The sequence below is a fragment of the Sminthopsis crassicaudata genome, chromosome 1, assembly GCF_048593235.1.
Source record: "Sminthopsis crassicaudata isolate SCR6 chromosome 1, ASM4859323v1, whole genome shotgun sequence".
NCBI classification, from domain to species: Eukaryota; Metazoa; Chordata; class Mammalia; order Dasyuromorphia; family Dasyuridae; genus Sminthopsis; species Sminthopsis crassicaudata.
This window is the reverse complement of record NC_133617.1, coordinates 421,599,620-421,625,003: the sequence shown is the minus strand read 5'-3', so window position 1 is coordinate 421,625,003 and position 25,384 is coordinate 421,599,620. Positions and strand designations below refer to the sequence as shown.

At 34.1% G+C, this 25,384-nt stretch overlaps 1 protein-coding gene across 1 annotated transcript in view; it reads left to right on the top strand.

Annotated features, from left to right (window-relative positions):
* The window catches only part of USP31 (ubiquitin specific peptidase 31), a 142,505-nt gene that overhangs the window by 73,331 nt on the left and 43,790 nt on the right, over positions 1-25,384 (top strand). Inside the window, exons 4-9 of the mRNA XM_074280363.1 lie at positions 1,969-2,061; positions 3,235-3,370; positions 4,585-4,729; positions 12,655-12,835; positions 17,713-17,824; positions 18,566-18,660. Coding sequence (XP_074136464.1) covers positions 1,969-2,061; positions 3,235-3,370; positions 4,585-4,729; positions 12,655-12,835; positions 17,713-17,824; positions 18,566-18,660 — 762 coding nt within the window. The remainder of the gene's footprint in view (positions 1-1,968; positions 2,062-3,234; positions 3,371-4,584; positions 4,730-12,654; positions 12,836-17,712; positions 17,825-18,565; positions 18,661-25,384) is intronic.

Here is a 25,384-nt window from a genome sequence, read left to right as displayed (position 1 = left end):
CTGCTCCTATAACTTGTTGAGCCCTTTTTTTCACCTGTACTAACTAATGTATTAGCTATCTCTTCCCTCTTCCTATCCTCTGCCCCACTTTGTGTTATGTTCAAATTTGATAAGCATTTTCTAAGGACAGATCTCTTTGTAGCTGTACTAGAATTCTTTGTTTGAGTTGACTTTGACCCATGAATGTCTATTTTTTTTTTTTAACATGGCCCTTTATTCAGTTTGGAGATCATCTATCTTTATTTTCTTTTAATCTATATTCCTGCATCTTATTCACAGTAGTCTGACTTTATAAAATGCTTGCTAAAATTCAGGCATACTATGTTTATGAAATTTCTTTGACTTGCCAATGTAATAGAAGTCTCTAAAAAGCAAACTGAAACAACAAAAATATGATGTTAATTGGCATGCCTTTTTCTTGATGAAGCTAACTACTGACTTTCAGTGATCACCATTTTTCTTTCTAAATGCCCCATAAGCCATTACCTTAATAATAGATACTAGAATTTTTCTAGGAATTGACTTTTAGCTCACTGGCTTATGGTTTGGATGATATCTTTCCAGTTTAAAGACCATTTTCTTTGATAGGGGATATAGAAACAAAATAAAAGTTTACTGTGTCTATCTTTTGTCACTAATTTGTCATCATCTCATCTCTCTGGAATAGCAGTTCTGCTTTACTGGGTATCTTTCTGCTTTCCATGAATCTTCGAAAAATACCTTTCTGTTGTCTTTACTTTCACACAACAAACCTCATCTTCTTCTGTGGTTGAGTGTGCCAGATGTTATTTTCATAGTATTATGCTGTGTTCCATGTTCATTTATCTACTCCATCTTCCATACATATCTTTTTAAAATTTACATGATTTATTGAACAAATTACTTGTGTAGTCACATGCATGTCTGCATACCTCATTCTTCCTTTTTTAAATTGGATCCAACTTATTTTTTCTCTATCATCAGAATTTCATTCTTGAGGGTTTCTCATAATTATGGAACTGACTTCTTCTAAAGAATTCTAAAGAATCTTTGTCTTCTTTCCTGGAGACCTTTGGTTTGGAGGTAAAATTGATTTGAATATTTTCAAAATACCTAAAACCTTTGGCCATTATTGTTGAATTTCTAAGGAGAGGAATAATTTCAATAACAGCTCAATTTTTGTTAATAATTATTAAATGTGTACTACATATAGGATTTTGCTGATGGAATGGAGAAGTAGCAATGAGAAAGAAGTTGAAGAAGATGCATCTCTGCCTTTGGAGAGTTAATGTCATAGGAGGAATAAGCCAAATAAATTTAAAAAAAATTTTATTATAGCCTTTTATTTACAAGGTATATGCATGGGTAATTTTTCAGCATTGACCCTTGCAAAACTTTCTGTTCCAACTTTTCCCCTCCTTCCCCCACCCCCTCTCCTAGATGGCAGGTAGACCAATACATGTTAATTATGTTAAATACAATATATGTGTACATATCCATACAGTTATTTTAAGCCAAATAAATTAATAATTATAGTTTAAATGCTAAAAAAAAACAATGTAATAAAATAGTAGGGAGTTTCAAAAAAGGGAGAGATACTATCTGGTAGTGAAGAATATTTCACAAATATTTATGAACAGTGTTCAATTTAGCTTGACTACATACTAAAAAAGGATTGGTGTTCTTGATTCCCTTCCCTGTCCCTTCCCCTAACATTTGAATTTTGACATCATAATAATTTTAAGTGATGATGTTTGCTGACAAGTGATTTGGCCTTCTAGTTACTGAGTTTCTATGAAGGTCTTATTGTGCATATAATTTTGCTCATATCTGATTAAAGTAAGAAAAAATAAAGCTCTAGAATGAGAGGTTTTCTAAAAAATTATTATTTCCCCTTCTTGATTGCTCGATTGTTAAATGAAATGCAAACTTCTCTATACCAGGACTTAGTTCTTACAATATTTCTGTCTCATGCTTTTGTTTTTGAAGATCCTCTTTGACTTGTCCTCATTGCCAGAAACAGAGTAATACCTTTGATCCTTTCCTCTGCATTTCTTTGCCAATTCCTCTGCCTCATACAAGGTAAGAAGAGAACTGATTTCATGAAGATTGTGTATGTACTGTACAACGTGATGTTCCCCCTTTCTTCATACTAACATTGGTCAGGAAAACATTGTACAAAAAATTGGATTCTGGCTTAAGGAATCCTTTAATAAATATTTGCAGAAATGCTTCACTAAATTTGTAGGGTGTACAAGTCTTATACTAGTCTTGGTGGTAGTTACGTGAATGCTAGAAACTATTCCATTTAGTCATTCCTCCCTGGGTATGTTGTCTATAGAATGGGGAAGATGTTGTATCATTTAGTTGTCTAAACATTTGTTAATTTTCTCCTGTGTTCTAGGCAGCAAGTTTGGTTCTGTAGTTAAAAAACGAAAATGAATCTTTTACCTGCCCCCAGGAAGCAAACATCCTGATGGGGAAGCTTATGTATACTTATAAATAAATACAAAATACCTGTTAAAAAAAAAAAAAAAAACAATTGTAAGGCAATTTCTGTCAGGTAGAAGGGAGACAGCAGTGTCTAGTGAAATCAGCAGCTCCTTTTTGTATTCTTTTGGGGCCCCATTGCTATATTGTAATAAAGTTAGATACTGTGCTTTTAAATAATTTTTCATGACTCTTTTTTTCTGAGCAATTTAATAATTTTATTAATAAATTCAGCACTTTATTAATGAAAGGATGATCATTTGGCAGTCTTGTCATTGGCCAAAGACCTCTAATGGCAATGGGGTCACACCTTATGTGCTCTTTGAAGGGTAGGTCTTTCTGAGGAATAACAATCAACCGAGATTGGTTAACACATCGGGAGGTGTGGGCTATGTTAAAATGAAGGCCTTGGGATATGTAATTTAGGTCACTCAAAACTTGGTCAAAGAGACTTCTTCATGGCTTTTGATGAGATTATTTATTTAAAGTGAATGCAAAGCATAGGTAGCTCAGGTTAGAAGAGTTCTTAGAACACATTCCTAGACTGATACTCTGCTGTTCTGTTAGTAAAGTCAGTCTTTGTAAGAATACTTTTTCTTAATCTCAAACTGTTATGAGCATTTTGGGTTAAAAGTAGTTGTTCTGACAAGTGGTCTGGAGGTAGTTTCTGCATTGAGTTCAGCTCAGGTCAGATTTGTTTATTATAGGTGTTAGCTGAAATGTGAAAATCTGCCTAAAGGAAAGATTCAACTTTGATCTGTGCAGGCCTCTCTATGTCACAGTTGTATATCAAGGAAAATGCTCTCACTGCATGAGAATTGGAGTGGCTGTACCTCTGTCTGGGACTGTAGCGAGGCTTCGGGAAGCAGTGTCTGTGGAAACGAAGATCCCTACTGATCAGGTAAGAAGAAATTTATCTCACAGGATGCATGTATTTGTGTACATTGCCTGTGTGGTTAAAACTTCTTAAAAAATTTTTTTTAAACTTAAACATCAGATAAAATGATTTTTACCCTATATTTTGCAGAAGAGAGAACTATAATATAATACTGTTAAGTAAAGGTTGCCTTTTTTAAAGTATACAATAAATTCAGTATAACTTTCAATACTGTCCTGCTTATCTGTGATTCTTTCTGGGGAAACTTTTTCTTTTTTCTTGGGGAAAAATTGTCTTTAGAGGCTCCCTTCCACTCTCTCAGCATTGGGAGGAGGGGAGAGGAAAGGAAAAGCCTGTTCTAACAAATAGATGTAATCAAGCAAAAGAAATCCCCATCTTTTCCATTTAAAAACAAACACACAATATACATATACTTCTTATTACTTATATTACTTCTCCTAATCCTTCTCTTTTTCTCCCAGACTAGAAATTCTGTAGATATGAGAGAAGATGTTTCACAAAGGGATGGGTGAGAACCAGCCATCTCCAACTGAGAAACTCTTGATTGATTGGGATTTTTCTTTGTTCTTTTACACTCAAGTTATTCTCTAGGTGATGAGCAGTATATTTGACCAGGTTTGGCCATCTTGATTTCTGATTATTCTTTGAATATCTTCCCAGTGAAGGGGATCTGACTAATTCCTGACTGACTACTTTCCCACAGATGATACTTGTAAGCCCCTGAGGAAACCTCAGCATGGTATAGTGAAAAGTTCACTAGATGCGGAAATCAGTTGACCTGGTTTTAAATCTCACCTCTGGCGCTAACTAGCTCTGTAATCTTAGGCAAAGTATTTAACCACTGAGACTTTTTCTCTTTTTCCCTACCTTATCTTTTCAATTAAGCTTTTGGCTTGAGTAGATGCTAAGATTTCTTCCAATTCTAAAATTCTAGGATGATATTACTTTCTTTACAACAATGTACATATCCTGAAATTAGAGTACACCATGCCAGCCCTTAATTAAAAGTGCTAAGAGACTTTTCCCTTTTAAGATGTACTCATTGAAGAACCGGTTTGTGGAAATGTGTGTTCTTTTTCCTGTGAGTTCTCTCAAAGCTGCTTTACTGCCAACTTGAGAAGTTTTTTATGGCTTTGCTTCCTAATAGAATTGGGGGATCAGTTTCTGACTAACTCTACCATTAGTTTCTAATCATTTCCCATTTCTCCCATTTTTAGATTGTGTTAACAGAAATGTACTATGATGGGTTCCATCGCTCCTTTTGTGACACAGATGATTTAGAAACAGTGCATGAGAGTGACTGCATTTTTGCCTTTGAGACTCCAGAAATATTTAGGCCTGAAGGAATTCTCAGTCAAAGAGGTAAATGATTATGTTTTTATACAGTAGTACTTTCATATGGTTTTCAAATGTTTTTATTAGCCATTGGCTTTTGTGTCTTTAAAAATTATGGTATATTTTAAAGTATTAGATTTAATTGAGTAATACAAGAGTAGGTGTTTCCTAAAGTACTGATTTGTTTTTAATTTATATTTTTTCTTTCCATTGAATCAGGCCTAAAAATATGTCTTTACTGGAGCTGGTTCAATTACTAAGACTTAATTTTGAGGATCTCTGGACAGTACAAAGAGAAATATATGATACTATATCCTCCTTATTCTGTATATTACATGAAAATAATAGGAAGAGTCTGATTAGGCTTCAGCTTCTAAACACGTGGCACTTTGCTGCTGGCACAATGGTTATTATGCCACTGTTTTTTTTTTTTTTTTTTTTTTTTTTTTTTTTTTTTTTAATAAAATTTGCTTCTTAGAAGATCACCCAACAGCAGATGGTAGATTCTGGAGCTCTCCCTTTGATGGTCAGGAAAACTATTGTCTTGGCAACTGTTGTAATGTCTTTGGGGATCTTTTTAGGGCTACATTTTTTTTTTTATAAAAATGAAATGTTTGCTGCAGATCTTCTGGCATTAAGGTAAGGAGTTTAATAATAAAAAAAGACTGTAAGAATTGCTAACCTCATTGGGAATTTCAGGGTATATGTTGTGGAAGGGTATGTGGTTGTTTTCCTTTACAGCAGTCTCAAAGGTTTAAAAAATGTCCACATATAGCCTAATTTCCTTTAATAACTTTGATTTAAAAAATAAAACAAAGACACTAGCGCTTTAGAATTTCAAACTCAATCTGTCAAAAGCTGTGCTTATTATCTTAAATATGGCTTTTCTTCTGGTTTTGTTACCTGTCTTTCCCTATCAATCAGTCTCCCAAATTTGAAACTTTAGGATTATCTTTGATTCTTTCCCCACCTCTCTTATGTAGTTACCTGTAATACCTATTCTATATGGTCACTGAGTGGTTCAAATGAAATATTGTCTACAGTACGTTCTGTAAACAAGGGAGATTATTTTGACATTTGTGTGGAGGATGTGATAAAATAAGGAGTAGTTAGTTGTGTGTGAGAAGTCCAGTTACTGGGTTTTTATTTCAGTAGTCCAGTTTTAGAAGTGATTCCAAATGAGGATGGTGACCATATGAGTAGAGAGAGAAATTGACAGCAATCTAAGAGATTATGGAAGTTCGGTATAATAGACATGGACATTGATTGCTTACAACAGGTTAAAGAGAAAAAGAGTAGAAAATGACTTTTCTTTCTGCTGTGGTGAATGAGTACTATCCCCTGGTGGATGAAGGCAAAGAGCTAGAACCCTCTATTGAGTTGGAAAGGTGTGTGTGATTGGAAGTATGGCCTGCCTTCAAGAGAGGTAGGTAAATTTGAAGAAGCAGTGATTTAGTAGGGGAAAATGATGTTACATTTTGGATATATTGTATATAGAATGCCTTTAGGGTGTCCATTTGGGGATATCCAATAAATGGTTGGTGATATGAGACTGGAGCTCAGGAGTGAACCCAAAGTTGGGTACATATATCTGGAAGTCATTTGGAAAGAGAAGAAAACTGAATCGATTTTTGCCTTTGGAGAAGAGAACTTTAGAGAACTCATTGTGGGATTCTTATAATTTGTTATGGGGAATTAGTGATACCAACATCTATTCAGGTAGGCAGAGAATCAGAAAAGAGATGTTTAAAGAAAATTGAGGGAAGAGAGAATATCTAAAAGAATTGGGTTGATCAGCACTGAAAAACAGCTGGGAAGCAGAAAAGTATGGATATTTATTGCTGTGGCACCTTTGATAGCAATAAGATATCATCTTACCTTCCCTCTGTTTTAGTTAAGCACAGGGAAGGCCCCAGGTGTTATCTGATCTAAATCTTCCACCTGCCTTCAGAGAGGGATTAGTAGGATAGGATTACATTCTGTGGGGGGAGAGTGGGGTACTCAGAGGGACCTTGTTGGAGTCTAATGATTAGGGTGGAGCAACATTACATTTCTCCTTGTCCTCTCTCTTTTCCTTGTACCTAGATACCAACGAACCCAGTTCAGTTCCATTGGTCTTGTTTCAACATGTGTTGAAATTTCTGAGAGTATTGGTGCAAGATAGCCTAAAGGGAAAAAAAATGCTTAAATTTAATTTTCCTAGACCGTAGCAGGACTTAGAGAGTTGGCAGTCACACTCCTCTCTCATCATCATCCAGAGTTTTAAATCTGTAGTTGTTCCTCTACCCAAAGAGTTCTAGGGTCATTTTGGTACCATCTAAATTTGGACCTGCCTTGAGCAAAGTTAAGCCATAATTTTGATTATTTTTTTTCTGCCAAATGGCCTGCATATTATTCTAGAGTCTCATACTTAGTGTTGGAAAGCAGATATTATCTGTTGCTGAAAATTATACTCCAGAGTCTTTCCAGTATCTCATGAGAGTTTATGTTCTTTCATTATAACTTTCAAGAATTTTGGGCTACCTCTGGGCTGAGATGAGGCATCTGAAAAGTTATTTATAGATGTTTCTTCAGAAAAAGATGGTACACAGAGATGTGAAATGATATGTATTATTAGACATGACCAGTATATTGATTTTTTTTTTTTGATTGAACTTATTTGTTACAAGGTAGAATTCTTTGCTAGGGTAGAGAAGTGTTATTAGGAAATCAATGTGATATTAAAAAAGAAAGGGCTGTTGGATAGAGTTGTGTAGAATGGGTGCAAGACCCAAATTAACTAATCAGATACATCTTCAGGTACAAAGAGAAAGCATTTATTTAATTCCTGCAGGGAGAGACCCAGATGCATCTGAGAGCCATCCCAAATCTGCTATGTGCTCCTGGCACCTGGGCAGCTTCTGCTTTGTCCAGGACTTAAAAGCAAAAGACCAGAGTATTCTCACTGGATAGACTAAAAGGATGGAACCATCTTTGACCAAGGCTCACGAATGTTGTCTGCTTCCTGTGGATCACATCATTTCCTATAACTTCACTAACTTTCTGTATCCTAGGGTTCAAGACTGGGAATAGGGATCATGTGACTTCCTGAAACCCAAGGCTCAACTGGGTATAGGGATCATGTGATTTAGGCCTAGTCTCATAAACTTGAGAAAATGTCACCTAGTCAGTCCCATTTAGGGTGTTTTGAACAAAGTTATGCTAACAGAGATAGAAGATGTGAAAAGAACTCTCTCTCCCTCTCTCTTTTTTTTTTTTTTTATAAATAATAATAGTTTTTATTTACCAGATATATGCATGGGTAATTTTACAACATTGACAATTGCCAAACCTTTTGTTCCAATTTTTCCCCTCTTTCCCCCACTGTTCTCCCCCAGATGGCAGGTTGATCAATACATGTTAAATATGTTAAAGTATAAATTAAATACAATATATGTATACATGTCCATACAGTTATTTTGCTGTACAAAAAGAATTGGACTTTGAAATAGTGTACAGTTAGCCTGTCAAGGAAATCCAAAATGCAGGCGGACAAAAATAGAGGGACTGGGAATTTTATGTAGTGGTTCATAGTCATCTCCCAGAGTTCTTTCACTGAGTGTAGCTGGTTCAGTTCATTACTGCTCTATTGGAACTGATTTGGTTCATCTCATTGTTGAAAATGGCCACATCCATCAGAATTGATCATCATAATAGTATTGTTGTTGAAGTATACAATGATCTCCTACTCATTTCACTCAGCATCACTTCATGTAATTCTCTCCAGGCCTTTCTGAAATCATCCTGTTAGTCAGAACAATAATATTCCATAATATTCATATACCACAATTTATTCAGCCATTCTCCAGTTGATGGGCATCCACTCAGTTTCCAGTTTCTGGCCATTATAAAGAGAGCTGCCACAAACATTCTTGCACATATAGGTCCCTTTCCCTTCTTTAAGATCTTTTTGGGAAATAAGCCCAGTAGCAGCACAGCTGGGTCAAAGGGTATGCCCAGTTTTATAACTTTTTGAGCATAGTTCCAAATCGCTCTCCAGAATGGTTGGATCCATTCACAATTCCACCAACAATGTATCAGTGTCCCTGTTTTCCCATATCCCCTCCAACATTCTGAATTATCTTTCCCTGTCATTCTAGCCAATCTGACAGGTATGTAGTGGTATCTCAGAGTGGTCTTAATTTGCATTTCTCTGATTAATAATGACTTGGAGCATCTTTTCATATGGTTAGAAATAGTTTCGATTTCTTCATCTGAGAATTGTCTGTTCATATCTTTTGACCATTTATCAATTGGAGAATGGCTTGATTTCTTATAAATTAGAGTCAGTTCTCTATATATTTTGGAAATGAGGCCTTTATCAGAACCTTTGACTGTAAAAATGTTTTCCTAGTTTATTATTTCCCTTCTAATTTTATCTGCATTAGTTTTGTTTGTACAAAAACTTTTCAATTTGATATAATCAAAGTTTTCTACTTTGTGATCAATAACGATCTCTAATTCTTCTTTGGACATAAATTCCTTCCTCTTCCACAGGTCTGAGAGGTAAAGAACTATCTCTTTAACTTTAACTTCTATCCCGTTATTCCAAACTCAGCTTAGGGGCTCTGAAGAGATTAAGAAAAATTGGCTTGAGTTTCAAGTGATAGCTTTTAGATCTTTGTCCTAAGCTACAGACCATAAATAAATTATGTCAAATTACTATAATTAAGCTAAGCTACCCAGAAAATCCATTACTTGGCTAAAAATTCAAGGCAACAAAGTTATAATACCAGAAACTAGGTCAGCCACCCTACCACCCACATATCTGTAATCCATGTTACAGAACTAATCATCAGCTTTTCTTTAATAAAAGTGTTTGCTACACTGTCTTTATAATTTTTCTTTCTTTTTCCAAGAAATTTGGGAATTATAGTATCCTGAAATCACTTTTTCTGGATAAACTTTCTGGCATTTGGGAAATCAAGTCATGAAATAGTTTCTGGGCCCATAATAGGCACAGAGTGAGTTGAATAGAATATACATTAATCAAAATCCTGCTCTTTTGTGTTTAATGTAATCCTCAGTGGTTTCTGAAGTATTATTTTCTAGTTTTTAAGGATTCTATTCTGTGCTTTTCTGTTGTTTCCCCATTTTTACATTCTATACCAAATTCCTTCTTTCCCATTAGCTTGATCTTAAACTCTCAGATGGTTCCACCCTCCTGTATGATACTGAAAGTAAAGGGTAATAGAAACTTATCCATAGAGCACTTGCTCTACAAAAACTTTGTCAGGTAGGTAGGTAGTATAAATATTATCATACCCACATTAAAAATTAAATTTTATTGATATATTTTGTTACATCACTGAAATTTTTCCTAGTATTCTTCTTCTACTCCTCCTGGAGATTTATCATCTGTTAACAATGAATATTCTTAAGAAAAAGAGGAAAAGAAAAAGTCAGCAAAAATGATCAATATATTGAAAATGTTGGAACATAGATAAAATAATTTATACCTGTGTACCTCCTTACTTCTGCAAAGATTTTGATGGGGGGGAGGAATATAGCGGGGAAGATACAGGTGGAAAGAAGTTGTCTTCTTATATCTCTTCTTTATAATTCTGCAACATTCACTTTCAATTGTTTTGTTCCACTTTCAGTGAACATAATGGTAGTTATTTTGAATTTTGTTATCTTGGCTTTGCTTACTTTACTCTACATCATATATGTCTATTTTTTGAATGAGGAAGCTGATGCTCAGAGAGGCCTAACTTGCTAAGGTGATATAGATAGCAAGGTTTTGTGTGAGATTTCAATGGAAGTGTCCTTACTCAAAGTCAGAATTCCTTTGCTCTTACACATTGATTTCATTCAGACAATTCTTAATGCCTTGCAGTTTTTCTCAGATTGGTATGAGGTTCTCTGTCTCATAAGTAATATTTTCAGGTAAGCCAAAATTTCTTTGGGTGATACTTGTAATGTTCTGATCGTCTCTCAATTGTAATCTTTCTCTAGGAAGAGGTTTCCTTTCTCTGTGAATCCTTTTCTTTGTGAGCAGGTTTCTTGAGAAGCCTCTGGAGCCTCCAGCCAGAGGGAAGGTAGAATCTCAAGTCCTCTTCTTCTTCTTCCTGAATCCTGGCTCTGAATCTCCTCGAGCTTCCCTGAAGTTCTCCCGGGAAGTCTTGTTCTTCTCCCAGTCTAGGCTCTCCTTCCAGACTGCCATCTAAACTCAATCTCCCAGTCCAGACAGATTCCTTGCCCGACTGTCCTCCTCTTTTATCCTAGCAGAGATTGGGCTAGTGAGAACTTCCAGGTGCTTGTGGGAGCTCCTACAGCCAATGAATTTGCTTCTTTAAAGGTGTAAACTCCTTTAAATATGTAAACTCCTTTTCAGAAGTCTAAAGGTGTAAACTCCTAAAGGTATGAACTTTGAGCTAGAGAATTGTTTAGACAAGCTGAGTTATCACCTTGTAATCCTAACAGACACTACCAAATATTACAGACTTTTCTAAAAAAGTGATATTTATTTTGTCTAGCCGTTCTACTGATTCTTATCTTTTGTACTTGAAAGAGGGAAAAGTACTGCTATTGTAGTGTTAATGTCCTCCAATTATTTGCTGTAATATTCTTATTTCTTTTTTATTTATAGTTTTAAAAGTCAACCATAATTTTTAGTTTGGCATTTTCCTTTTATAAGTGGATTTTGAGAGAGACAGAAGTTGATTTTTTCCCCCATTTTGTGAAAGAAATTTAAACTTCCCAGGGAATGTATAAACTTTCCAAGAAATACCTAAAGTTAACAAAAGTGAAAATTCATATAAAATCTTCAAAGTCCAGTAGAAAGCCAAAATTCAGACCAAAAAATGACAGAATTAGATACAATGAGTACAAATTGTAAAAGATACATTTTGAATCAGTATAAAGAAAAAAAAAAGTAAAAGGGGTTATCTTGGGAGGTAATTAGTACTATATTATTTGAGGTTTTTAAGCAGATACTTGATGGTTGCTTGTTGGAGAGGAAGAAAAGAGATATAGCTAGAACTGTAGTTAAGCAGGTATGGGCCAGGATAACTTCTGAAGTTCATTACAACCCTAAGATTCTGTTTTTCTTTCCTTTTTAAAAATGTATTTTTATTTATTTTGTTATCTATTTTCCAGTTACATTTGAAAATTTTTTAACATTTACTTTTTAAAAGTTCTACATTTTCTCCATTTTTCCTGCTCTTCCCCACCCCTTGTTTAAGACAAGCAATATGGTATTTAGTATACACATGAAGTCATGTAAAACATATTTTCATATTAGCCATATTGCAAAAGAAAACACACAGTATATCAAGAAAAATAAAGAAAGTGAAAAAAATTATGTTTTAGTCTGTAGTCAGAGTTTATCATTTTTCTCTCTGGAAGTGAATAGCATCATGGGTCCTTTGGAATTGTCTTGGATTATTGTCTTGATTACAGTACTTAAGTCTTTTTCAGTTGATCATTGTTACAATATTACTGTTACTACATACAATAGTCTCTGGTTCTGCTCACTTTTGTATTACTTCATATAATAATTAGCAGGTTTTTCTGAAACTATCCTATTTGTTATTTCTTATAGTACAATAATATTCCATCACAATCTTATATTACAGTCTCATTTAGCCATTCCCCAACTGATGGGCATCCTTTCAATTTCTAGTTTGTCACCAAAAAAGAGCTGTAATAATATTTTTGTACATATAGGTTCTTTCCCCTATTCTTTGGTCTTTTGGGGATACAGTAGTGGTTTTGGTAAATCAAAGAGTATGTACAGTTTCATAGCCCTTTGAGCATAGTTCCAAATTGAAAAAAAAACAAACATTTTTTAAAAAATGTGTTGCAAAAGTAGCCTTTGATTCTACTATTAGGTAACATTCCTAAGTCATGGCTTGAATAAAAAGAATGCTGAAATGAGAGAAAAGTGATCTCTTCTTATTCTACTTTAGGAATGCATCTTAACAACAATCTGAACAACTTGAAGTTTGGCAGTGACCACCACAGAATATCTTCTCATACACAGATAGCCACAAAACCAGGGAAGCCAGAGCTGCCCTCTACAAAAACAGGAAGTGACAAGATTGTTCTGCTTGTGTGTAATAGAGCGTGCACTGGACAACAGGGGAAAAGGTAACATAGATCTATTTCTTAATGAGTTATTCAGATTTAAAGTTTGGTGTTTTTTGTTTTTTTTTTTTAAGACCTTTTAATTCAAGTACTCTTTCATCTAACAAGGCACTGGAGAGATAAAGATTGCTTACTATATATGTCACAATATAATCTATTTTGAAAACTAACCTCAACAGATCAACTAGAATTTTGCTTTTTGTTTTTTTGCATAGGAATACTTTATTGTGAATGTTGATCCTTATTCTGCTTGTAATTATTCTATTGTGAATTCCCATAACATTCCTCTGTCTTAAGGTACTTACCATATTCAGTTTATAATTATTTGTGTACATATCTTATTTCTTCTTTTGGATTGTAAACTCCATAAGAGCAAAGATTGTGTCACCCTCCTCTTATATCCCTTGGAAACCTCCCCATCCATACTTAGTATTTCAGAAATTTTGTTTGAATTGGCTGTGAAAAAACCAATAGATAACAATGGGTTATCCATTGAGATAACCTTTGCCTGACTTTTGTGCCAGCTTCTGTGGTCTAATTTGTAGAATGAGGGGAATGTATTACATAATATATAATATTTCTTCCCATTCTGATGGTCTATGAACTTACCCTTTATTTCTTACCCCTTATATCAGCTATTATTTGCATGTGTCATACCAAGTCTCTCAAGGATCTGTGCTGTCATGAATTGGAGTAGTCAGTTAACTATACATGATAGACTGGTTGAACCAACTCAACTCTATACCACTTTCCCCTCAAATCTTTAAGTGCTTCCCTGCCAAATTACAAACCTAGATTACTCTTCTCCTCCCCATTCACCTCTTTTGTTCCTATTTACTTGATACTGAATAGAAACAAAGAAAATCCCAAAACCATGTTTATTATGGCCATTACAATGTTCATAAACATGATCTTGGGATTTTCTTTGTTTTGTTATCTATTCTCAGCTAGGCTCTCATTATATCATTTTATTTCTCCTAACCAATTCACTCCTCCATTTTTCAAGGTAGCTTCTTATTTCTTCTCAAACTTTCTACCCCATTCCATCCCACCTTTTATTTCAGGTATGGACCTTCTTTCATACTTCACTGAAAGCACTGAGACTATCTGTCAAGAGCTCTTTTTTCTTCCCTTTTCCTCATCTTATACCATTCATACATCCCCCCCCCCCCCATTCATTACCCCTTTCCCCATGCCCAAGCCTTCTCCTTGCCAGGCTAACTCTGGTCCTATTCCTCTTAACTTCTCTAGGAAACCATCATGCCTGAGTCTCTTATCTTCAGTCTCTCCCTATCTACTGGCTCCAATTCTGCTTCCTGAAGCATGCTGTCATCTGGTTGTTCCTTAAGAATCCCTCATTTGACTATCCTTGCAAGCTCTTCTTCTTTTTATGGTTATACTCCTTGAAAAAAAAACATCTATTTTCATTGGTTTCACTTCCTTTCTTTTCCATTGCAGTCGGTTTCTCTACTGCATCATTTAAATGAAACTTCTCTCTCCAAAATGATTAAAGATCTTTTACTTGCCCAATCTAAAGTCTTTTCCTCAATCCTCCTATTTCTTTTTTTTAAAAATTTTATAATTATAAAATTTTTTTGACAGTACATATGCATGAGTAATTTTTCTTTTTATAACATTACCCCTTGTATTCATTTTTCCAAATTTTCCCCTCTCTCCCTCTACTCCCTCCCTTAGATAACAGGCAGTCCCATACATATTAAATGTGTTACAGTATAACCTAGATACAATATATATGTGTAAATCCAATTTTCTTGTTGCATGTTAAGAATTGGATTCCAAAGGTATAAGTAACCTGGGTAGATAGACAGTAGTGCTAATAGTTTACATTCAATTCCCAGTGTTCCTTCTCTGGGTGTAGCTGTTTTTGTTCATAATTGATCAACTGGAAGTGAGTTGGATCTTCTTTATGTTGAAGATTTCCACTTCCATCAGAATATATCTATTGTTGTTGAAGTGTACAGCGATCTTCTGGTTCTGCTTATTTCATTTAGCATCAGTTCATGTAAGTATCTCCAAACCTCTCTGTATTCATCCTGCTGGTCATTTCTTACAGAGCAATAATATTCCATAACATTCATATACCATAGTTTACCCAAGCATTCTCCACTAATCCTTATATTTCTTAATTTCTCATCAGCATTATAGCTAATTACCAAGTCATTCTGCAGGCTCTACTTTGAGTTTTTGTGGCTGGTCCTCCTACTAGTCTAAGCAGTTTTCAATCTCTTTTGATGATTCTTCACCCACCTTTTAAACACTAATAGTGAGTGTCCCCTGAAGCTTTGTCCTAGACCTTTTCTCCTCTTTTCTTTCTATAATATTTCACCTGGTAATCTTATCATCTCTGATGAAATAAATTATTTTTCCTATGGAATGCTACATATCCATCCCTAATCTCTTTGTGGACTTTTAGTCATATATCTCCAAATGCCTCTTAAAAATCTTGAACAAATATGTTCCATAGGCATCAAGCTCAACATGATCAAAAGAAAAACCATGAACCCTACTCTCAAACTCTACCTTCATCCCAGCTTCTTACTACTGTAAGAGGTAACACTAGCTTCTGGTATCATTCTTGACTTTTCACTCTCACTCACCCGACGATATCTATGCCAAATATTGTAAAATTAAATGCCACTGTACTGTTGTGAAAAGAAGGATTGTAGTCACAGCCCTGGGTTTGAACCCTGACTTTCCTATTTAGAACCTTTGTGTCTATGGGCCTTCAGATCCTCATCTGCAAAATACTGACCTCTAAGGTCCATTCAGACAATGAATCTATGCTCCTGTGATCCAGAAAAGGAGATAGAATCTGCAGTGAGCCAGGAGAGTTCTATAGAAACCACTGGAAAAAAGCTTTGGCTATTAGGTGAGGATATAGTCCACAGGATCTAACTGCATTGCTATTTATATTCAATTTAGAAGAGATTCTTTACCTCAGTTGCTACCTATCCTAAATCATTGAAAGGGTGTGGCCTCAGTAATACAGGTTTATTGAAGACCTTAATTTAGGAAGACCAAGATCTCCCATTGCATCCAGAGCCATCTCCAGTCATCCTGATACATATCTGGCCATTGGACCCAGATGGCCCTGGAGGGGAAAATGAGGCAGGTGACTTTGCCCATCCAGTCCAGTTCACTTGTATGTCATGGTATCACCTCCTTAAGGTCATGGTCCTCTTCAAGAACAAAGAACAAATAACAACAGCATGATAGACTATTTGAACTAGCAGCTGAAAAGATCAAAAACCTGTTTTAACTTAGGGAGGGACAAGGTCTGATTATTCTTTAAGCATCATTAGATTCATCATCTCTCTTCTAAATATGATCTAGATAAAACAGATATATTATTTATTAGATTGTTTTCTTATTACCTTTTAGCTCTTTCCTTTTAATTCAGCAGCCTCAAAAATAAAGTGAACTATTAAAAAAAAATTTATGACACTCTTCTATTGGTACTATAGTGATCAAAATTTTTATTTATTTTCATCAGACTTGTTAATTTGATTGCATAGTTGTCTGAACAAACAGACAAATGTGCATTATCTCTTGGGAAACTTCAGATAGCTGTATTGCCAGCTAGACTGTGGGTTTGAGAACTTCATATTAACTTATTCAAGATCTACTGGGTGTTCCCTTTTATCTCTTCTCAATCCTTTCTGGGACAAACTCTTCCCAGGTTGTTATTTTATAACCTCCTTCTTCTATGTTACTAGATTATTAATTTTAGAATATCCTGTTCTTAGAGGAGATCTTGGAAGGTTCTTATTTACTTGGAGCCTGAATATGGTAGTCTTTGGAACACACCTACTCCTATAAACCTCTAGATCAGGGAGTCTAAAACTTTTTTGTGTATATTTCATAGATGGACCCCTTCTCAGAATAATGTTTTTAAATGCATAAAATAAAATATATAGGATTACAAAGGAAACCACTTATATTGAAATAGTTATTATTATTATTATTATTATTATTAATTTTTGAAAAAAGTTCACTGATCCTGTATTAATGTCTTTGTACTAAAACTAGAGCTATCTTGGTCAGCTAGAACCCTTTAGAAGGAAGGAATTCACCTTTCCTATGGAATTAGAAGTGTTATTACGATGTTATTATGATTTCTGATTACTTTAATTTTTAGAGAATTCACATGTAAGTATCTAGTTATTATTGACATTTGGGGCTTGGGGAATGTCATATCCAGCAAGTAATATAAGATGGGGGAAAAATAGTCTTTACTCTAAATTCAATGAGCCTGTTTTAACATGTTGTTTTTATTCATTCTGGTTCCCTGGAACTTGGACTCTGCTTTCACTTTTTTCCCAAAACTAGTCCTTTTGTCTTCCTGATTCCACTGTACCTAGTTGATCCTTCTAGCCTCATCTACTTCTGGTATTCAATCTTCTTATCTGCCCAACTGCTTAACAAGGAAAACTTCTGATCCTGTTCTTTCTTTTCTGATCCTGTTTCTATTTTGTCTTGTCAGTTCCAAAATACCACTCTGGCCTATCAGTTGATACTTCTTTCCTTTCTACTGTTCTCATGTCACTGAAGTTGTGAAGCAAGTAGTGTTGTAATATATGCTGAATTTTCTAATTTCATTTCAAATTTAATACCTCTCGTAAAGATAGTACAATTCTGATTCCAGATAATTACCCGGCCCTAACAAAATAATAGCATCTCAATTTACATAATATTTTATATAATGTTTTCTTTTCAATAACTTTTTGAGTTATATGGTAGTTTACATATGCTCACTTTACATATGAAGAAATTCAAAAGTCAGTGGCTTAAATGACATACTCATGGTAGGAATACAGTAGTAAGTAATAAGGCTTTTAAAAGCATTTTATTTTCTTTAGATTTGGACAACCCTTTGTGCTACACTTAGAGAAGACAATAGCATGGGATCTCTTGCAGAAAGAGATTTTGGAGAAGATGCAGTATTTTTTGAGGCCCACAGTTTGCATCCAGGTGAGTAAAACATTCATGTTTCCACATCTTTGTATATTTGATAAAGAAATGGAGTTAATAAAAGTGATTTTAAAATGACAAATTCTTTATCATGAGTTCAGGAAACCAGAATCTAGTGTGAAGAAGACTCAATGAAATGTAAGTTAGCTAGATTGGATTTGTTCACATTTTCAGGCGTTCGTGGGTTGTGTCTTTCCTATTAAAGGAATTAGCTGTTAAAGGATTTCCTTTGACTTGCCAGACATTTCATTAAAACACTTTCCCAATTAAAAGTATTTTGTGAATCTTAAAATACTGTAATAACATGAGCTATTAATCAACACTTAGAAAATTTGGAGAAATCCTGATAGAACTTTTATATCTTACCCTAACTGTCTTTAAGCCTCAGTAGCTCTTTGCTTCAAAACAAACAACTCAACAACAATAACTTAGTTATGATTTGATCTCTTACTCTTCAAAAAGAAAACATACACAAATATTAATGAGTGTAAAATAATGTACAAAAATACTTGCCTTTGTTTAAATGACATTAATTGGATTTTAGCAAATGAACATGTATTCAAAATAGGTGATTTTTAGTAAGTTGGATTGTCCTTAAAGTATTTAAGAGGAATTCACTCACTTTGTGATTCCTTGATAAAGTGAATTTTTATCTGTTCTGTAAATTTGATTAAATTAAATTTCTGCAGGGGTATACTGTGCTAGGTATCCTAACTAACTTAACTCTTATGTTCTAAATAGGTGTGTCCATTTAGTTTGCGTGTTGTTAGTGTTGTGGGAATAACATACCTGCTACCACAAGAGGAGCAACCCTTGTGCCACCCAACTGTGGAAAGGTAAAATCACCTCTTTTCTGTCCTCATTCCAGAGTGAACTTTTACCATGTCTTTATACATGGAATATCTTTTAGACATTCCTCATTAGGGTTAGGTTCTCTAGCTTCATACATAAATTGAAATTTTCTTAGCTTACACAGCATATTTCTTCTGGAATAAGAATGAGTCATCTGACATTTCTCTGTCAATTTTTTGTCAATTTTTTTGCTTCATATTTTGGTAAATAACCGTAATAATAACTTATCTATGAATTGTAGGTTTAGAGCTTGAATTATTTATTGAATATTATTGAAATATTTATTAATATATCATTTATTAGCTTCTGTGTGCCAGGTACTGTTTAGTTCTGGGGATACAAAAACAAGCAGATGACAGATCCTGGTCTCAAGGAGCATATGTTAGTACAAATGGGGGAAATAGCATGCAAATGAGTATATATAAAACAAGCTACATACAGGATAGAATTTGTCTCTCTCTCTCTCTCTCTCTGATACATATATACATACATACATACATTTGTGTAAACACATTAAGTAATTGGTTGAAGGGGAGGCACTAGGACCTGTGGAGGCACTCAGGTAAGGTTTCATGTAGGAGGTGATGTTTAAGGTTAACTTTGGGGGTAGTGGGGTATTCTAAGAGGCAAAAATGAAGAATGAATAAATTCTGTGCATGAAGGACAAGATTTACAAAGGTCTGATGGGAGATAAGAGATAGAAATGACATGTTTTCTTGAGACTAATTAGACTGGAACATGGAATGAATGAAGGGGAGTAGTGTGCAAGAAATCTGGAAAAGTAGTCAAATGGGAAGAAGTTAGATTGTGCAGATTCCTGAATGCTGAATAAAGGTTTATGAGCAGGGAAGTTTTATAGTTCTTCCTGAAGATATTTCTAAATATCATTCTTAACATTTTGGGAAAGTCCTTATAAGTTACCCCCTAATTTTAAGGATGAGGAAACTCTAAGATGATGAATGATTTGCTTAGGTAGTGAAATGGCAGAGCTAAAAATTGAACTAACTTCAGATCTAGCACTTGACACTTATTTCATATGATAATTTTATAAAGATTCAAAACACTGACCTAACTGTATACAAAATTCCCTGATGTCTAAAGATATAGATAGTTTGAAGAAAAATAAATCCCTGACAGCTTAATGTTCTTGTTGATGAAACTGTTACTTGACTTTTCTACACTTGGGTTTTGTGCTGTAATGAAAAAAAGAATACATTAAAAATTATACCTTCTAAAATATAGTTTGTTGACATAAGTGTCTTTTGTTCTGCTACTCCTTGAAATAGAAACAATACTCTGTTCTTTACTTACTTTTATGTCTTTGGATCTAAACAAAGAATAGGAGGAAAAAATTTTGGCAGTGTTTGTACAATGTAATCAGAGAAGGGAAGGAGCAGAATGAGTTTAATTCCTTGTATTTTTAAAATAAAACTTTTTTCAGTAGTAATTTAATTTTAAAAAATACACATTGCTTTATGAATCATTTTGGGAGAGAAAAAGCAGAGCAAAAGGAAAAAAACCATGAAAGAGAGAGAAAAAAAAAAAACCAGAAAGAAGAAGTGTACATAACATGTATTGATTTGCATTGTTTCCTTACTTTTTTTTCTGGATGCAGATGACATTTTCCGTCCAATGTTTATTTGGATTGCTTTAGATCACTGAACCATTGAGTAGAACCAAGTCTGTCATAATTGATCATTGCATATTCTTGCAGTTATTGTGTACAATGCATTCCTAGTTCTGCTGGTTTCATGCAGCATCAGTTTGTGTAAATTTTTCAAGGTCTTTCTATAGTCAGCTGGTTCCTCATTTTTTAGAGAACAGTAATAATAATCTATTACCTTCATATACCACAACTTGTTCAATCATTTCCAATTCTTTGCTACCGTGAAAAAAACTTGCTATAAATATTTCTGCACATATAAGTTCTTTTCCCTCCTCTATGATTTCCTTGGAATACAGACCCAATAATGACACTGCTAGGTCAAAGGGTAAGCAGTTTTTTTTAAATTATATCTTTTTATTTACAAGGTATATGCATGGGTAATTTTTCAGCATTGACAGTTGCAAAAACTTTTGTTCTAGTTTTTCTCTTCCTTCCTCCCACTCCCAACCCCAGATGGAAGGTAGACCAATACATGTTAAATAAAGTATATGTTAAATACAATATATGTGTACATGTCCATACAGTTATTTTGCTGGGACTTTGAAATAGTATACCATTAACCTGTGAAGGAAATCAAAAATAGAGCGATTGAGAATTCTATGTAGTGGTTCACATTCATTTCCCTGAGTTCTTTCGCTGGGTGTAGCTGGTTCAGTTCATTACTGCTCTATTGGAACATCCATCAGAATTGATCATCATATAGTATTATTGTTGAAGTATATAATGATCTCCTGGTCCTGCTCATTTCACTCAGCATCAGTTCATGTAAGTCTTTCCAGGCCTTTCTGAAATCATCCTGTTGGTTATTTCTTACAGAACAATAATATTCCGTAACATTCATATACCACAATTTATTCAGCCATTCTCCAATTGATGGGCACCCATTCAATTTCCAGTTTCTAGCCACTACAAAGAGGGCTGCCACAAACATTCTTGCATATACAGGTCCCTTTCCCTTCTTTAAGATCTCTTTAGGATATAAGCCCAGCAGTAATACTGCTGGGTCAAAGGGTATGCAGAGTTTGATAACTTTTTGAGCATTGTTCCAAATCACTCTCCAGAATGGCTGGAATGGTAAGCAGTTTTATAGCTCTTTGGGCATAATTGCCTGAATTGTTCTCCAGAATGGTTAGATCGTTTCACAATTCCACCAACAGTGCATCAGTGTCCCAGTTTTATTACATACTCTCCAACATTTGTCATTATCTTTTCCTGTCATCTTAGCCAGTGTGAGAAGTATGAGGTGATACTTCAGAGTTGTTTAAATTTGTCTTTTTCTAATCAATAGTGATTTAGAGCATTTTTTTTTCATGTGACTATAGATGGCTTTAATTTCGACATCTGAAAATTTTTTGTTCATATCCTTTCACCATTTATCAACTGGGGTATGACTTGTATTCTTATAAATTTGACACAGTTATTAATGTATTTTTTTAAGAAATGAGACTTTTATCAGAAATACTAGCTATAAATTTTTCCCCCAGCTTTGTATTTCCCTTTTAATATTGTTTCTGTTGGTTTTGTTTGTGCAAAAACTCAGTTATCCATTTTGTCTTTCATAATGTTCTCTGGATCTTCTTTGGTCATAAATTCTTTCCTTTTCCAAAAAGCTGATTGGTAAATTATTCCTTTGCTCTCCTAATTTGTTTATGATATCATCCTTTATGTCCAAATCATGTACCCATTTTTACCTTATTTTGGTATGGGATGTGAGATGTAGGTCTTTTTGAGTTTTTGATATTATTTTCCAGTTTTCTCAGTAATTTTTGTCAAATAATGAGTTCTTATTACAGAAGCTAGAATTTGAGGGTTTATAAAATACTAAATTACTATAGGCCTTGATTGTTGTGTCACTTGTATTTAATCTATTCCACTAATCCACCACTCTATTTCTTACCCAGTATCAAATGGTTTTGATGACTGCTGCTTTATAATATAATTTTAAGTTTGGTATTGCTAAACCAACATCTTTTGCATTTTTTTTAATTAATCCCTTTGATATTCTTGACCTTTTGTTCTTCCAGATGAATTTGTAATTATTTTTTCTAGTTCTCTAAATTATTTTTTTGGCAGTTTGGTATAGCACACTGAACAAGTAGACCAATTTAGGCAGAATTGTCATTTTTATTGTATTAGCTCTGCCTACCCATGAGCAATTGATATTTTTCCAGTTGTTTAGCTCTGACTTTGTGTGAGAAGTGTTTTGTAATTACATTCATATAATTCTTGGGTTTATCTTGACAGGTAGACCCCCCCAAGTATTTTATTTTCTCTACAGTAATTATAAATGGAATTTCTCCTTGTATTTTTTAAAAGAAAAATTAAATTTTATTTTTAGATCTGAATTCTCTCCCTCTCAACTCTCTCACCTTCTTGAAAAAATTAGCAAAACAAAACTTTTGTTACCAACAAGGAGAGTGAAAAGGAAAACAAAGCTTTGGCTGTATCTTTCCCATCCCCTAATATGTCTCAATCTGTACTCTGTATTTATCACTGCTCTTATCTGAAGATTGTCATGCTTATTGTGCTGGCCAGAATTCCTAAGTCTTTCAAAGTTGTTTGTCTTTATAATATTACTATATATTTATATATGTGTGTATATATAAATATATCATCCTTTTAGTTCTACTTACTTCATTCTGCATCAATTCATACAAACTATTTTCTTTAAAGGCATCCTCTTCATTTTTTTTTTTTTTTGAGTACAGTGGCATTTTATTGCATGCATGTATCATAATCTTTTCAGCCATTATTCAGTTGATAGATGGATGTCTCCTCTGAAAAGAACTCCTGTAAATATTTTTGTACATATGAGCCCTTTTCCTCTTTGATCTCTTTGGGGATATAGACCTAGTAATGATATCACTGGGCCAAAGGATAAGAACGGTAATAGTTTTTGAGGCATTGTTCCAAATTGCTTTCCAAAATGCCTGAACAGCTCCTTATAATATTATGCTAATAGATCTATAGAAAATAGTTTCTATAGAATAAATAATAGAGCATACCTCCCTTATCTCAGCAGAAGGGGTAAGGAATTGCACAGCAGAATATTATATACATTGTCAGATATGGTCACTGTATTGAATGCTTTGGTTAAATTTTTTCTTTGTAACAAGGGAAGGTTAAATTGGGAGGAAGCTGGAGAGGGCATTTTTCTGAAACAGACTGTGATATAAGAACAAAGGCCTACAATAAGACATTTGAAAAAATAAATAGGAAAGAAAGAACATAATGTTAATATGGATATGTGTATACCTTGTTTTACAAAATTCTTCCTGACTTTTCTGGTGCATTTGACATAGCTCACTTTCCTCTCCTGGGTACTTTTTCCTCTTTAGTGTTTGTGACATTGGTTTCTTCTGGTTCTTCTATTTTTCTGACAGTTCCTTCCCAGTCTTCTTTGCTGGTTTCTCATCCATGTCATGTCCATGAACAGTAGTTATCTTCTCTTTTTTGTCTATATGACCTGTAATACTTGAAAAGCCATCAATTTTTATAGGTTCAGTTGTTATTTCTATGCAGATTATTTCCAGTCACATATCTACATCTATATCTATAGATATATGTATGTGTATATATATTTTTGAGTCATTTTTCATTTGTATCCTACTCTTTGTGACCACATTTGGGGTTTTCTTGGCAAAGATACTGGAGTGGTTTGTCATTTCCTTGTCCACAGTCACAAATGAGGAAACTAAGACGAACAGGGTTAAATGACTTGCCCAGGGTCATACAGTAAGTGTCTGAGGTCAGATTTAAACTCAGGAAGATAAAACTGATGCTCTATTGTGCTACATTCACATAGACATCTATAGATGTCTATAAACACATATATAAACACACACATATATCCATGTATATTCTACTTCATATAAACTCTTTTTAGTTTCCCTCACTTCTTTTAAGAATTAGTCCATGTCATACTTTAACATATTTAACATGTATGGGATTACCTTCCATCTGGGGGGGGGGCAAAGAGGGGAAAAGTTGGAACAGAAGTTTTTGCAAGGGTCAGTGTTGAAAAATTACCCATACATGTTTTGTCAATAAAAAGCTATAAAAAAAGAATTAGTTCATGTCATACATTTTGAAGGCCTTCCACCTCTGTTAATACCTTTTCCTCTAGATTACCTTTCATGTATATATTAGGTTTGTACATAATTCTTTATATGTTGTTTTCCTTTTTAGATTATGAGTTCTTGAGGTCAGGAACTGATTTTTGCCTTTTCTTTGTATCTACATAGCTTAATACAATGCTGGCATATAATAAACATTTAATGAATACTTAAATGAGTTTACATAGTCTAACCTTTATTTATTTTCTGTCAATGTTCATTATAAAAATCAAGAAGTATATTATGGGAAAAAACTATACTCCTATAAACTGGGTTGAAAATATTGATCAGATTAGGGTTTAAGAATTGTGTAGATCATAGTATTTTATCTATTGGAAATGTTTTGTTTTGATTTTAGATTCAAAGAATATGTCATTCCAAGTCACTATCCTTGGTGTTGCAGGACATGCAAAGAAATGTCTGACATAATAAATACATGTTTCTCAGAAATTCCTGATTAAGATGGAGAGACTAGACTTGTGAAAAGGCATTTGACATTAAAAGGCAGTATATAATAAATTTTTGTTGGATACTACAGAAAATAATGGTAAAGGGAGTGAGAGTTCCAAGTAGGTTAGAATTGTTTGGAAAGGATTTACATTTTAAGGCTCCTCCAGATCTGCCCACATGGTTATTTCTGCTTCTATCAACTTAGGCTATTAACCTTCAGGACTGATCCAGCCTCTACCTGGTGAACAGGAATCCTCTGTACAAGATCCCTGACAAATGGTCTATTTGATTTTCACTTTATGATCTTTAAGGATGGGCATCCAGTGCACTTTTGTACAACACAAATTTTGGGAAATTTTGCATATATTGAACTGAAATATTCTTTTTAGCAACTTTTACCCATTGCTTTAATATCTGCTTTGGGGTCAAACAGAGCAAATGTGATTCTTCCATGTGACTATTGTTATTAATAACAAC